This window comes from Gymnodraco acuticeps, unplaced genomic scaffold (genome assembly GCF_902827175.1).
Source record: "Gymnodraco acuticeps unplaced genomic scaffold, fGymAcu1.1, whole genome shotgun sequence".
Classification (NCBI taxonomy): domain Eukaryota; kingdom Metazoa; phylum Chordata; class Actinopteri; order Perciformes; family Bathydraconidae; genus Gymnodraco; species Gymnodraco acuticeps.
Window position 1 is genome coordinate 55824 of NW_022990513.1, and position 15315 is coordinate 71138.

General features: G+C 44.4%; 1 protein-coding gene across 1 annotated transcript in view; it reads right to left on the minus strand.

Annotated features, from left to right (window-relative positions):
• Positions 1 to 30: 30 nt before the first annotated feature.
• Positions 31 to 15315, minus strand: part of sntb2 (syntrophin, beta 2) — a 90777-nt gene continuing 75492 nt past the window's right edge. The window contains exons 6-7 of the mRNA XM_034227078.1: positions 6561 to 6751; positions 31 to 3779 (exon numbers count right to left, since the gene is read on the minus strand). Coding sequence (XP_034082969.1) covers positions 3687 to 3779; positions 6561 to 6751 — 284 coding nt within the window. The 3' untranslated portion in view covers positions 31 to 3686. The remainder of the gene's footprint in view (positions 3780 to 6560; positions 6752 to 15315) is intronic.

Consider the following 15315-nt stretch of genomic DNA (forward strand, 5'->3'; position numbering starts at 1 on the left):
TCATAAAAACAAACCACACAGAAATGTCTGTAATTTGTAACAGTTTTATTGGTAGTTTTTTTTACATTTGTGATTATTACATTGCTATCATACATTATAGGCTGTAAGTATCTTGGAAGGAAGTCTAAAATACATTGCATATGACGGGTTGAGGCAGCAGCACTTTATTCTGCCGAGACCCCTCAGTTCAATGATTGTGTTGGACGCAAGCTGCCACAAAAACTACCTTTGGTTCAAAACCCTTTCTTTGCATTGCATAGACAGGAGCCACAATCACAGAAAGGAGGTGAACATCATCATGTGGAAGCAGAGGAGAGGTGTACATTCACAGATTTAGTGCACCGAGTTTAAAGAGGGACGGCCTGTCGCTTGTTGAAGGTTGACCAACTTAAGACAATCAGATCTGTGCGGTGTGTTAGAGGACAGGACTAACATGGAGTAAAAGGTGTGGTGGGGAAGGATGGAGAGCAACACAGGAACAACACTTTCTGTCAGGCCGGATCTAACTGGAACACATGAGGGGAAGTGAAGCCTGCCAGTCTTTATCACAGCCGACACTGAAGAAACCAAAACGTTGACTTTAATTAAATGTATTATGTCAACAGATTTACAAGGTTAAAAAGCAATAATATTAAGTTGAACTTATTTAAACTTAATATTATTGCCTTCACTAACTTAATACAGTTATGTGAAATCTGTTGACCTAATGCATTTTATTAATGTCAATGTTTCAGTTTGTTTTATGCATTTACTATAAAATGAAAAAAGTGTCCAAACCATCACAAGGACACCGTCTCAAACAGAATGAAGGTCGTACAGACTGTGACTGTGTTCCTTATCCGAGGACAGACGGGATATCTGGTTCTGTGTTGCACGATGAGGGGAAACAATGGGACATTGTTAGAGGCCCAAAGAACAGAGGCTCTACTGAAGGGAAGGCTCGCTTCAGGAACACGCACCATGAACAGCTGAAGGTTATGGAAATGTCTACATTACAGTCACGTGGAGCTCATTGACGAGCCAACCTTCATTTAGAGACTGAAGTCATAATTGCTTGGGCATAGTAGATTAACAAATAACATTAACCCTAGGTCCATTTAGTGGCTTTAACCAGAGCTTTCAACTGCATCTGATGCTCTTCATCAATCGATTGAGTTTGCTCAGTGCTCGTCACATGACTTCACTCACACTCCATCTAAATAACAGCACTAAATTGGTGCATGCCTAACATCACTTTCTCTCACACCAACTCTGCATTTTTCCAGGCAATAATTGAAAAATGCATACTAAAAAACAGCAAGACCTGAACGAACAGCACCAGGGCCTGAGTTGATCATGCCACTGAAAGTGACATTTTGGATTTAAGTGAAAGAAAAAAGTTTTTAAAAAATCAGTTTTACTCCTACTAGCAAACAAGGTTTATACTCTTCCACGTGAGAGAGCCAAGTGGTTCAAGGTGGATTTTTGACGGCTGCAGTACATAAACAATAGATCTTTTGGAATAAGCAACATTAAAATATGTTATTAACACATATCATTCTGAATAGGGTTCTTCTAGAATATGCCGGGCATTTATTTCATATGATACAAAAGGTTCTATATTATCTGATGTAACTCAAACAACAGCAACAGTATTTGTTCTACTTCAGAAAGTTTGTTTTTCATTGTTTCAAATTCAACTTCCTACTATTTTAACCCTTTTTTTGGATAATATGAAATATTATTATAGTAGTATTGTCATTATTAAAACATTACATATGTTTTTAAAGGATAAGATCCTGTCTAACTGCTTTAAATGTAATAAGTTTAGTAAAAGACTAAACAATACAGAAGATTTAAGGTAAATCCTTGTCTTTGATCGCCTGCTCTTTGCAGGGGCGGTTCTAGGGGGGGGCTCACAGGGGCCAGTGCCCTTATAACACTGGGCTTGGACCACCCTGTGCCCCGCCTCTGAAAAAAGAGTCTATTATAAAACCAATGGTGATGGTGCAAAGACTGTGCTTTAACTTGAGCCGAAGTTACCATGGATGTGTTTTGTTTTCATAAATGCCATTTAATAAAATTGTAACTAAGCTACTGAAACAAATATTATTCATTATAGTTTATGTTGTGTTCCATGTCATTATACTGAACCAAAATGTTGAAATCTTAAAAACACAAAGAGAGTGTTTGTCCTGCATTAAATGTGCTCTTTAAATAACCGGGCCCAGCATGCCCCCCCCCCCCCCAGTAAAATTGGTCTAGAACCACCTCTTTATATCATTGTGATGATTTCTGTGATCAGCTGATCTTAAAGGTTACTGCTACACTGGAAGCAGATGGATGACAGATGAGGCCATGCAAGCTCCAGAAGAAGGCAAGTCAGTGGACCAAGAGTAAAACATATATTTGTAAAAAACATTTCAGACAGCAAATTAAAAGGAATGTAAAAGAAAGCGTGTGTACACTGACTGCAGTGATTGCTTGGTCAGAGAAACACTGCTTTAGGCAGGTAACAAGGGACCAGGAAACTCAAGAGAAATGGAATGAGATGACAGAGACATGACGTGGCAGCAAAGGTCAAAAAGGGGGGGAACACATGTTCAGATGTCATCATCTGATACAGAGTTTAATGTCATGCTTATCATAAGACTTTAAAAACAACATAAAAACAAAGTAACACGGTTACACTAAGAGTAATACTATAGCTCGGCCATGTCGAAAGCTTCAAACTCTCTCACTGTGTGAATAAAAAATACTTTACAAAGAGTGTCACTACGTGTAGGAAGGCACCATTGGCACTTGATTACAACAGTAGGTTAGGATAATGTGCTAGCAGGTGCCATCAGACAGCAGGCACACCGTCAGCCAACCGAAGGGTGTAGTATAGACACACACACACACACACACACACACACACACACACACACACACACACACACACACACACACACACACACACACACACACACACACACACACACACACACACACACACACACACACACACACACACACACACACACACACACACACACACACACACTCTCTGATCAGTTAACTGCATACTGACTCTAAATCAGCGTCTCACACTCACAAAGACTAACAGATTAGAGCCCTGAACATTGGAAGGCTGTGGTGGAATGAAAGGCAGAGAGTAAAACAGGGAGCTTTCACCATTCTGTGCTTATTGTCTAACAAAATGTCCATCCCTTAATATCAATAACACTTTGCTTGAAGTGCACTGGTAGTGGAATCTCATGAGCACATCTTGGAATAAAAGTGAATGCATGGAATGATTTTTAAAAGCCTGTTTTGTCTCTCATCACTTCAAGCAAAGTGCCACTTCCTTTTATCTGCAAAACAAATGATTCCAGAGGCCGAGGAGATGTTTGAACAGAAGGCACAGTTCTGAGGCAATCAACACTTGTGGTCTAATCTCCCTCACTCCAAAGCTTCAGCTCTGAATGGAGGAGTCGGAAAAAGAAACTAAAAGAAAAGTATCAGCATTTACGGAGCGTCTCCTCGCTGCTGCTGCTGCTGCCGCTGCTGCTGCTGCCGCCGCTGCTGCTGCCGCCGCTGCTGCTGCCGCCGCTGCTGCTGCCGCCGCCGCTGCTGCCGCCGCCGCTGCTGCCGCCGCTGCTGCTGCTGCTGCCGCTGCTGCTGCTGCTGCTGCCGCTGCTGCTGCTGCTGCTGCTGCCGCTGTCTCACGTCAGGAGGCCCATACGAGTGAGCTTCGCTGACAGGAAGGAGTGGAGGACAAACACCACCGGCTTGGGACCTGAGTGGAGGTCAAACACCTGGAGGAGGGGGAGGAGAGGAGAGGGGAGAGGAGGAGAGGAGGAGAGGAGAGAAGAAGAGACGAAGAGAGGAGAGAGAGGAGAGGAGGGGAGGGAGGAGAGGAGAGGAGAGAGGAGAGGAGAGAGAGGAGGAGAGGAGGGGGGGAGAGGAGGAGGAGGATAGGAGTGGAAAAGCAGAGAGAGCGCAGGACGAGGCAAGCGAGAGGACGGGGAGTGAGGAGAGGAGGACGAGCGAGGAAGGAAAGGAAGGAGGAGGACAGGAGGAGAGGAAGGAGAGGAGGGGCAGGGAGGACGAGGAGAGGAGGGGAGGTCGAGGAGAGGAGAGAAGAGAGGCAGAGCGAAAGGATGAGGAGGGGAGGGACTGAAGGAGGGGAGGGAGGAGGACGATCGGCAGAGAGGAGAGGAGGAGGAGAGAGAGAGGAGGGGGAGAGAGAGGAGCGAGGAGGAGCGGGGGGGAGAGGAGAGGATAGAGGAGAGAAGAGAGAGAGGAAAGGAGAGGAGGGGAGGAGGAGAGGAGGGGAGGGAGGAGAGAAGAGGACGGAGGAGAGAAGAGAGGAGAGGAGAGAGGAGGACAAGAGGGGAGAGGAGGAGGAGGAGGAGGAGGAAGGAGGGAGGGGAGGGAGGAGAGGAGAGAAGAGAGGAGAGGAAAGGAGGGGGAGGGAGGAGAGGAGGGGAGGGAGGAGGAGGAGAGGAGAGAAGAGAAGAGAGGAGAGGAGAGAGAGGAGGAGAGGAGGGGGAGAGGAGAGGATAGAGGAGAGAAGAGAGGAGAGGAAAGGAGAGGAGGGGAGGGGAGGGAGGAGAGGAGGGGAGGGAGGAGAGAGGAGAGGAGAGGAGAGAGAGGAGGAGAGGAGGGGGGAGAGGATAGAGTAGAGAAGAGAGGAGAGGAAATGAGAGGAGGGGAGGGAGGGAGGAGAGAAGAGAGGAGAGAAGAGAGGAGAGGAGGAGAGGAGGAGAGGAGGAAAGGAGGGGAGGAGGAGAGGAAAGGAGGGGAGGGAGGAGAGGAGGGGAGGGAGGAGAGGAGAGAAGAAAGGAGGGGAGGGAGGAGAGGAGAGAGGAGGGAGGGAGGAGAGGAGAGAGAGGAGAGGAGAGAGGAGAGGAGAGAGAGGAGGGGGGGAGGAGAGGAGAGGATAGAGGAGAGAAGAGAGGAGAGGAAAGGAGAGGAGGGGAGGGAGGAGAGGAGGGGAGGGAGGAGAGAAGAGAGGAGAGGAGAGAAGAGAGGAGAGGAGGAGAGGAGGAGAAAGGAGGGAGGAGGAGAGGAAAGGAGAGGAGGGGAGGGAGGAGAGGAGGGGAGGGAGGAGAGAAGAGAGGAGAGGAGAGAGAGGAGGGGAGGAGGAGAGGAGGGGAGGAAAGGAGAGGAGGGAGGAGGGAGGAAAGGAGAGGAGAAGAAAAAAACGAGTTTCCATGTTCTATTCTGAGATATAACATATTTTTTATTCCACACTGTCGTCTTTTGAAACGTGGCCCCTACGTTACCCACAATGCAACAGTTCATTGAAGATGTGTTATGATGAGTCATTTTAGTTGTCAGGGTGCATCTCTCAGGACGGATGTTTGAAACTGTTGGAGTTCCCCTTCAACCCTAATCAACACAGACTAAAGTTTTCACTAGAATGTTTCCATTAGAATCCATTCGCTAGAATACGTTTCTATTGCACACGATTTGAGCCTAATGACATTAAAAGAGATCAAAACTATTGATTTATAAATTTCAAAATGTAGAAATTCATTAGCATTTTTTTTACATTTAAGTTCAAACCATGGTCAAGGTGAATATAAAAATGTTGAAAAGTTGAAAAAGCTTTGAAATGTGATTGTGACAGTTTAGCGCACAGTAAACATGTACTGTATAAAGCTCACCACAAAGACAGAAGGAGCATGTTTTTCCATCAACTACTATAATAACGTTAGAAATCATAAATAAAGACATTGATTGGTGGAACAGATTCTATATTATTCTACATATTGAATAATTCTAATGTATTTCCTCTCATCCATGGTCACACAGTTAAGTCATTAATGTTACACCAAAGCGTTTGTACTGCAATGTGACGCGGATAAAACAGTAGACGCTACTTTTGCTAAAAGAAAGTTGGAATGAATGAAGTACAACACAGTAATTATAGTAAACGCAATATGTAACAGCCGTGGGGTCCGAGACACAACTCAGAGAAGTTCAGATGCTTTTCATAAAATAAAGCAGAAGATCCACACTCTCATTTGTTGATTGATCAATGCAGACCTATTTACTGATATTCCTGCTTTGCCATATTTTGACTGGAATTTGTAAATGTTAAATTAGACTGGTTACATAACCTTGGAAATGCCCAAAACGTAACAGACAGCACATTCCCTCGAGGAGCTGTATGTCTGGATCATTCAGACTGAGGTCTTACTGCCAGCTCCTGATGAGTGTGTCTAATGTCGGTGTAAGTGTGGATGATTCTTTATGGAAGTAAAAAACTAAATACATGTAAATGGAGAGAATACCAGATTTTGAAGTTTCTGTCAGTAAGGGCAGATGCTAAAATCGTCAAACAAATTCAAGGCAAGAAATTATTTCAGTTGTTTTTGACCAAGTTTAGCAGCTGGCTGCGTGACAGCGGTGTATTCTGGGAAACGCCGTGCCTCCTGAACAATCTACATCTGTAAGTTCAATCAAACCTGAGTATTTCCTATAAGTGAGATCGCTTCTGACAGTTCTGTTGAAAGGAATGTTGTGCGGGCAGACATTACCCAGAGTTCCTATCAGGAAACAGCTAACATCTTATTCTTTTGTCTCACCATCTCTCCCTCTGGACCTCCAAAGTCCAGGTAGAGGTTGCGTATTCCATCGTCTGCGGACATCCGGAGCTTCTCGTAGGGGTACCTGAAGAGCACGGCCCCCCCCGCTGGGTCCACCTGCTCCTTGGTCACAGTGAAGCCCTTCTCGTAGTGCAGCGTCAGACGCACATCCTGCCGGCTCAAGGTGCAGCCTGGAGAGAGAGATTTACAATTGTAAAAATGTAGAAAAGCGCATTATAAAGGAAAAGTATTATTATAAGAACAGCAGGTGTGAGTGCACGTTAAGGTGCAGCCTTCATGTACGCTGAGTAATATTATGAAGTGCACATATTCATATCAGCACGAAAAACGTACATAGGCAAGGCAAGGCAGAATTATTTATACAGTACATTTCCACAAATGTGTTTTAAAGTGCTTTACAGCAAACATTAGAAGCATTAGGGTAACATGTAAAAAACAGTCATTAAAAAGCCAAGAAAATACAATGAAAACAAGGTATAGAATGGAAGAAGAGTTACAGTGCAGTGTAAGTTATACGAGTTATTTGATTGGATAATGGCAGCAGCCGGCAGCAAAAAGGAAACATGGAAAAGAAGTGAGTTGCAGCTGACCTGAAGTTTTCTGGGAGCTTGTTCCAAAAAATGTGGAACATAATAACTGCCATGTGTTGACAGCAGACTAAATGTCTTCCTCTCAATCTCTGGAAGTATGATATTAATATACAAGTGAATGTTGTCGCCTCAAAAATCATAAAAATAAATGAATCTATGGTGGGTTGTTCCTCTTTGTTGCAGAAGTTTAAAGTATCTTGAATATAAAAGTCCTGCCTGGTGCAGATTCAACTGGGACGTTATTTGATCATTGAGCATTTCCATGTATCACTGTTACTTCTTCCTGTACAACTGTAGCAGGACAGAGAAGAAAAAGACAAAGGGAGAAAGGCCAGCTGCTGGTTCAGCTCAGAGGAAACATTCCCCTCTGCTGGACCCGCTTCTGCTTTCCACAGAGAAGCTCAGGAGCTTCCTCTCACTGACCTTTAAAGGCATACATGAAAACATTGTATGTCTGTTTCACACTCTACACACTGCTGCTGATGATCGGTGTACTGACACTAACCATGCACGCACGCACGCACACACACACGCGCGTGCACACACACACACACACACACACACACACACACAGTGAACAAAACAACATGTGCTGTTTACTGGGGACGGAACCTTAAATCTGAATTAAAAATGATTTCAGATGTATCTTGAATCAGTTTTTGTATCCGCCTTGTTTTCAGATTACATCAGATGTCACTTGTTAGACGCTTTTATCCAAAGCGACTTACATACTCAATACTGTGGGCAATCCCTACAGGAGCACTTTGGGGTGAAGTGTCTCAGGGACACAACGACATGTGCAGTGGGGTTTGAACCTGTGACATCCTGATCCCAACACCAACGCACAACCCACTGCACCACACAGATTTGATTTAAAGATCTTATTGCTTACTAAAGCCCTGACAGGCCTTGATCCAAACTATGTATCTGACCTTTTATTGACATATGCCCCCCCCTGAACCCTGAGATTCTTAAGAGGCATCGCTCCTGGTTGTTCTAAAATCCAGATAAAAAACTGAAAGCAGACAGTCTTTGCTGTCAGAGCTCCTAGACTTTGGACGACCTGTCTGGAGATCAGGGCTGCCAACTCTGTCTCCTCTGTTCAATCATTAAAAAAAACTCACTTTTTTTTAAAGAATTAATTTTATGTGATTTTATTTATGTTTTATTATTTCTGTTTGTTTTACTCTCTGTGTTTAGTGTTGTCATTCAGCAGCAGATCACACTGAGCGGAGAGGACCAAGACACCAGCAGAGTTTTTATCTGAAGATAGTCCATTGTTATTTTTCATCAAATACAACAATGTACACCATCTCACAGTGGAATGTACAGAACATAAATAAATAAAGCTACAGTTTACCACAGCATGTCCTTAGTGTTAAAAGGTTGTTGTCTGTGATACAGCCTAATGTAAGTGAAACACTGTGTTATAACTGTAAAACTGCTCTTTTATATTTATATAGCACCCTGTCCAGTGGCGGCCGGCCCATAGGGGCGCCGCCTCACCTCTTCCCACATTAAAAAAATAATATATATATATATATATATATATATATATATATATATATATTAGGGCCGGGACTCGATTAAACAAATTAATCTAATTAATTAGAGGCTTTGTAATTAATTAATTGAAATTAATCGCATTTTTAATCACATATAAATATTTGACCTGAGAACAGTGAGAAGCAATTTTTTTCACATGGATTTTAGTATACCATTAGGCGCATTCACACCGCAGTACTTTTCCCACAAAGGTTCATGAGAACTTATTTCATGAGAACTCTTTGAACCTGGGGGTGGATTAGGCAAATGAAGCCACTGACGTCACTTCTTCTTCTTCTGCTTTGGGTTTATTGGCAGGCCGCAAACCACTTCACGGCGTATACTGCCGCCCAAAGTCCCCGGAGTTGGGGACTGGCTTCAGTAGAAGCTGCTGGGAGTCCCAGCAGCCTTCCGAGTAAATCGCCAGAACGCCGACACCTCCTCATCTCCACCGCTCCCATGTTTTATTTTGTGTTGCCATAAATTAGTCTCTCTGCGTTTCTGCGCTGGGCTAATGCTAATAATGCTAATGCGAGGATAATAAAATTCACAAAACGTTTTGGGAGTTTTACGGGGCGTGGTTTGCAATCCGCCCAGCCAATCAGAAATATAGCTCTTTTCTCACAAGAGAAAAAAGTCCCTGCTCTCTAGCAGGGACTTTCGTGGGGGTAAAAAGGTTCTCATGAACACATTTTAGTACCGGCTCTTTTTGGTGTGAACGCGATAAAAGAGGCTAACGTCCACGCTAGCTGCTATATGTTTTGCATTGAGGTGATACTTGAGGCTTGATGTGCTGCGGTGATATGCGAATTCCTTTTTGCATAATTTGCACACAACCGTGCTCTTATCGACGCTTCCATCCGTCCGTTTTTTAAAACAACATTTCCCACTGTTGTTCACTGTGGTTTGTTGTTGTCCGAAGTCATGAACGTTAGTTGGTGCTCCAGTATAATCGGTACGCCTGAAACTCATCCAGTGAGAAACGTTCCGCGGTGCAAAAATAAGTGCGATTAAAATGCGTTAATTTTTTTAACGCGTTAATTTTTGTGTAATTAATTAATCTTAATTAGCGCGTTAAAGTCCCGGCCCTAATATATATATATATATTAAAAAATATATATTAAAAAAATATATATATTTTATATTTTTATTTTTAATGAACAAGGTAAATATCATACAATTGGTATCAGTAAAATGTATAATCTTGTCACGGCTGCTGCTGCTGTCTGCTCGTTAACCTGTCTAGGATTGTTTTCAGCTGTGTATGTAATATATATATGAGATGCGCCGTTGCCCGGACGCCATTGGATGCCAGTTTCCTGTCCCTCCTCCGGTAGGCGTGACCGAAGATCTGGATTGGAGCAGGTCGGGCCCGACTCACCAATCCCTGCCCACACCTTCCGGGGACTCTTACAAGAGTGTGTGCATCTCAATTAGACAGGAGAGGTCTGAATCTGTGTCAGACGTCTCTCGGTGCTCTCCTTATGTTCTGTGTAGCTTTGTGCTAGTTCTGTTACGGCCCGTACACACAGCAGCTTTTGGCGATTTGTCCACCGCTTCCAGCGCGTCTCCGCCCATTGACTTTGAATGGGGATGACGTCACTTTCCCTCGCTTGTCGCCGAACTGCATTGTGGGGGGGCGAGGCGAAGATTTCCAGGATTTCCAGGATGTTCAGGATTTCAAAGTTGAACAATGTTCAACTTTTGAGGCTGAGCTGGAAGCGACAGCCAATCAGATCCGTTTATGCAAATCTGACAGTTCAAGCGCTAGCCAATCAAACCGCGTGCAAGCTGGGAGAACCAGACAAGCAGTTCATTTCTATATTCCACAAAAATGGAGAAGAACTTAGTTATTGCGGTAGCAAATCACCCGGTTCTTTATGACCAGTCCCTATTTACTTACCGGGATACAAACCGGAGGAGCCAGGCATGGAGGGAGGTGGCAGAGGCAGTGGGTGAAACTGGTAGGTTTTCGCTTGTTTGGGGATTTTATATCCAGTTTACTTCGTTGCTAGTTTACTTCGTTGCTAGCAAGCATAGACAGTATCATTAGCCAGCATGGAATGTAGCATAACATAGCACCATAAACATTAATCTCATAAATGTTCAAAATGTTAAAAAAATAAATGTTCATCATAGCCCTTCCTATTTGACAATAGTGTAGAAGAACCGGGTTTTTTTGCTTTGTATGTCGGGGGCGGGATATTCATGTGATATTCATGTGATTGGTTGTTGGTCGCGAAATCCCCAAGCTGTCAGACACGCCCAGCTCCAGGATTTTCAAGATTTGGTCAAAGCTGCTGTGTGGACACACCGTTATAGTGGTTAGTTAGGATGTGTGTTGTGTGTGTATTCTGTGATTTGTGACGGCGTCGAACTTGTGCGAGACGCCTCACTATTTTAGCCGTAAGTGCCCATGACTGTGATAATCTGTGGCCTTCGTTTTGTGTTGCAATATTTTGAACAGATAGCTGGTTTTAAGAGCCTGTATTTTCGGTTATATCATCTTTATTTTGAGTTTATTATTAAAATCAACCTCTTACCAAGAACACCTGGTCTCGTGTTGCTTCCCTTTTACCATAAGCGAGCTGGGAACGTAACATATTTGGGGGCTCGTCATTTCTAATCAGGTTGGTAATTTGATAAATTCGAATCAGATGGTACATTTGTAAGCTCAGGTCATAGATCAGTTGATGGAACGGGGTGTCCTTAAGTTGTCCGGCGAATCAAAGCTGGCTGTGTCTGACGGTACCATGGCCCATATAGAGTTCACACAGGAGCTTGATGGGGAATCCCTGGCTGCTGGCGCGTCGGGAGGGCAGGATGAGGAAGGTACACAGCGGGAGACGCCGGGTACACTTCCTCGATTCGATGCACTATCCACGGCAAGTGATGGCTCTCAAGATGTGGTGAGGATTAAAGTCCGCATAGCACGTCTTGAGATAGAGGCTAAGGAGCGGGCCGGGCAGGCACAGCTACAGTTTCAGCTGGAAATAAGGAAGCTGGATGCGCAGACACACGCATCAGCCCCACCCGCAGGTATGACACCCAGTTCCACTAGCTTGAATTCTGTTGGCTTTGATATTAGCAGAAATATTTCTTTGGTTCCGGTATTCTGTGAGACTGACAAACATATGTGGAGTTCGGCAGGGAAAAGGGAAGCATGTCCGATAAATGGGTCACAACATGTAAAGCGAATGATTTTGCTTCTCTGCGAGAATTGCTTCTGTTAGAAGAATTTAAGAAATGTTTGCCGGATCGTATTGTGGTGTAGAGTGTTTTACTGTTGCGAACCTGGGCATGTCATTGCGAACTGTTTGTCGCTGAAACGCAAAGAGCAGCCGCAGTCAGGCACATTTTGAGCCCTGTTCTGAGCCCTGTTCCCTGTTCTGTTCCCTGTTCTGAGTCCTGTTCTGAGCCCTGTTCCCTGTTCTGAGCCCTGTTCCCTGTTCTGAGCCCTGTTCCCTGTTCTGAGCCCTGTTCCCTGTTCTGAGCCCTGTTCCCTGTTCTGAGCCCTGTTCCCTGTTCTGTTCCCTGTTCCCTGTTCTGAGCCCTGTTCCCTGTTCTGAGCCCTGTTCCCTGTTCTGAGCCCTGTTCTGAGTCCGTTAGTCCTTCAGAGCCCTTATGAGTCCTTGTGAGTTTGTTAGTCCTTCAGAGTCCTTATGAGTCCTTGTGAATTTGTTAGTCCTTCAGAGCCCGTTAGTCCTTATGAGCCCTTAAGAGTCCTTCAGAGCCCGTTAGTCCTTATGAGTCCTTGTGAATTTGTTAGTCCTTCAGAGTCCTTATGAGTCCGTGTGAGTTTGTTAGTTCTTCAGAGCCCTTATGAGTCCTTGTGAGTTTGTTAGTCCTTCAGAGTCTTTATGAGTCCGTTAGTCCTTCAGAGTCCTTATGAGTCCTTCAGAGTCCTTGAGTCCTTAAGAGTCCGTTATAGTCCTTCAGAGTCCGTTAGTCCTTGAGAGGTCAAACATCCCTGGTCGTTATGTGTATTGTGTGTAGTCTTTTAGTCCTTCAGAATGATTAGGTAGGGTTAGTAGTAGGCATGGTTAACAAAACTGTGAGTTTGTGTCTTAAGGGGGGGGGGGGGTGTCACGGCTGCTGCTGCTGTCTGCTCGTTAACCTGTCTAGGATTGTTTTCAGCTGTGTATGTAATATATATATGAGATGCGCCGTTGCCCGGACGCCATTGGATGCCAGTTTCCTGTCCCTCCTCCGGTAGGCGTGACCGAAGATCTGGATTGGAGCAGGTCGGGCCCGACTCACCAATCCCTGCCCACACCTTCCGGGGACTCTTAAAAGAGTGTATGCATCTCAATTAGACAGGAGAGGTCTGAATCTGTGTCAGACGTCTCTCGGTGCTCTCCTTATGTTCTGTGTAGCTTTGTGCTAGTTCTGTTATAGTGGTTAGTTAGGATGTGTGTTGTGTGTGTATTCTGTGATTTGTGACGGCGTCGAACTTGTGCGAGACGCCTCACTATTTTAGCCGTAAGTGCCCATGACTGTGATAATCTGTGGCCTTCGTTTTGTGTTGCAATATTTTGAACAGATAGCTGGTTTTAAGAGCCTGTATTTTCGGTTATATCATCTTTATTTTGAGTTTATTATTAAAATCAACCTCTTACCAAGAACACCTGGTCTCGTGTTGCTTCCCTTTTACCATAAGCGAGCTGGGGACGTAACAAATCTACAATAAAATCTCGTTTAAAATTGTGTTACGATGTCTAAAGTTACTGATAAGTCACATGTTTCCTGCCTGGCCTTGCCCATGGCATTAGTTTATCATTACCGGGCGGAGCCCCCGAGCCAAACAGCAGCAACCAGCACGTTGCAAAAGTCTCAATAGTAAACTGTGCCGCCGAAACATAATTTCAGCCAATCAGCGCCGTCAAATATTTTGGTCACGAGGGCGCTCACGTTGGCGCCCACGTTGCTTACGTGCGTTGACGTGAGTTGTTTTTTAGACTCGTGAGTGACCAAGGTGAGGCAGTATTTAGAATGGTGTGCAGGTGGAGTCGCCGGACCTCGGTCCGCACCCAATTCCGTGCAAGAGCTACTCTCCAATCCTTTCCAAAGGAGAAGTTTGGGAGATAAATTGATACTTAAAGACCTTGGACCGGACCAACCCGATTTGTATATATCGCAGCAAGCTCGTGAAAAAGACAAAACGTATCAACGAGGCTAGCTGGATGCAAACGATGCAAACAGGTAAATGCTATCTTTTGTTTCCCATGCTTGCTCTTCAAACAGCCGGGGACAGGCAGATCTGTTCAGAAACTAGACAAAAGTTAAACAAGTACAAACCACAGACTGTTTGTGTCATGGAGAATACAGTCGCTGGTTTATTTATGTCTGTATAGGCCGTTGTTGTGAGTGTGGACGGTCGGAGCATATATAACGTTAGCTTTGCCAAGCTCCATTCAGAAAACAAGCATTCTAAAAGGTTTTTCGCCTGCCGTCTGTCTGCAGACTTGTCAAAGCATTAATTCATGGTTTTTACTAACCGGTATCAGTATGTTGTTACGTCGGCATAATTTAGAAACGTGTATTACAATTTAATCACGGTAAAATATGTTCATTTTGTTGTAGTTGTAGCTCCCGAGCCAGCGCGTCTTGTTTGAATGATGCGAGTAAACACAGCTGGCAGCCGCGGTGAAACTCGAGCGACTAGAGCGATGCGATAGGAGCGTTTAGAGCGAAGCGAATATTCGCATCGCGTCCGGTCTGAACACAGCATTAAAGCGAGCTCCACGCTGCACTGGAAACGCGCCATTACATCACCAGAAGTCCTAATTTAAGGGGTAATTTCTCCCAAAAAAATTTTTTTTACTCACTATATCAAAAGCCCCACCAAAAATATTTTCCACCAGCCGCCACTGACCCTGTCATTAAAAAACATAACACGGTAGAAATTTGGAGAAAAGGAAATTTGTGAATGAAATAATTTGCCATTTTTTGTTCTCTAATTGAAGGCCACACTTTATATTATCATATGTTAACTTAGGAACATTTTGGTCATTATAAGCAGGGCTGCACATAACTGTTGCCCCGCCAAAAAAAGAGCACCGGATCATTTGAAAAAAGCGCATTTGTGCACCAACATTGAGAGAGAGAGAGAGAGATTTGTGAGTTGCATAAGAACTGGTAAGATAGCAGGGTTTCCCACACATAGACTTTACAAATTATAATTCGCGAGCCATTTAGGTTACATTTTTTGTATCTGTCTGTGAGCACGACAGCATCTGCGATCCCTCGCTCTACCCCTCGCTATCGCGTGAAGGGTCTGCTTCAGGGTCGGCTCTAGAACAAATCGAATGGGGGGGGAAATCATTTACCAAGGGGGGGCACACACTGCCGTCAACAACCAACACACAAACACCAACGCAACTTCAAAAAACATGCTGTAAACTTAAGTCTATTGTTTTTCACACACATTGCAGGGTGTAGTGCTATTGTATAGCGCACCTATGACTTGTGCATACATGCACGATTGTGGCACGACCACCAAAACAGAAACATATGGACATAGGCCACCATACAAAAAAGTGTGCAAATGTATTTAGTATCCTATCCATGTGAACATGTTTTAGGTGGGGGTGGACCTA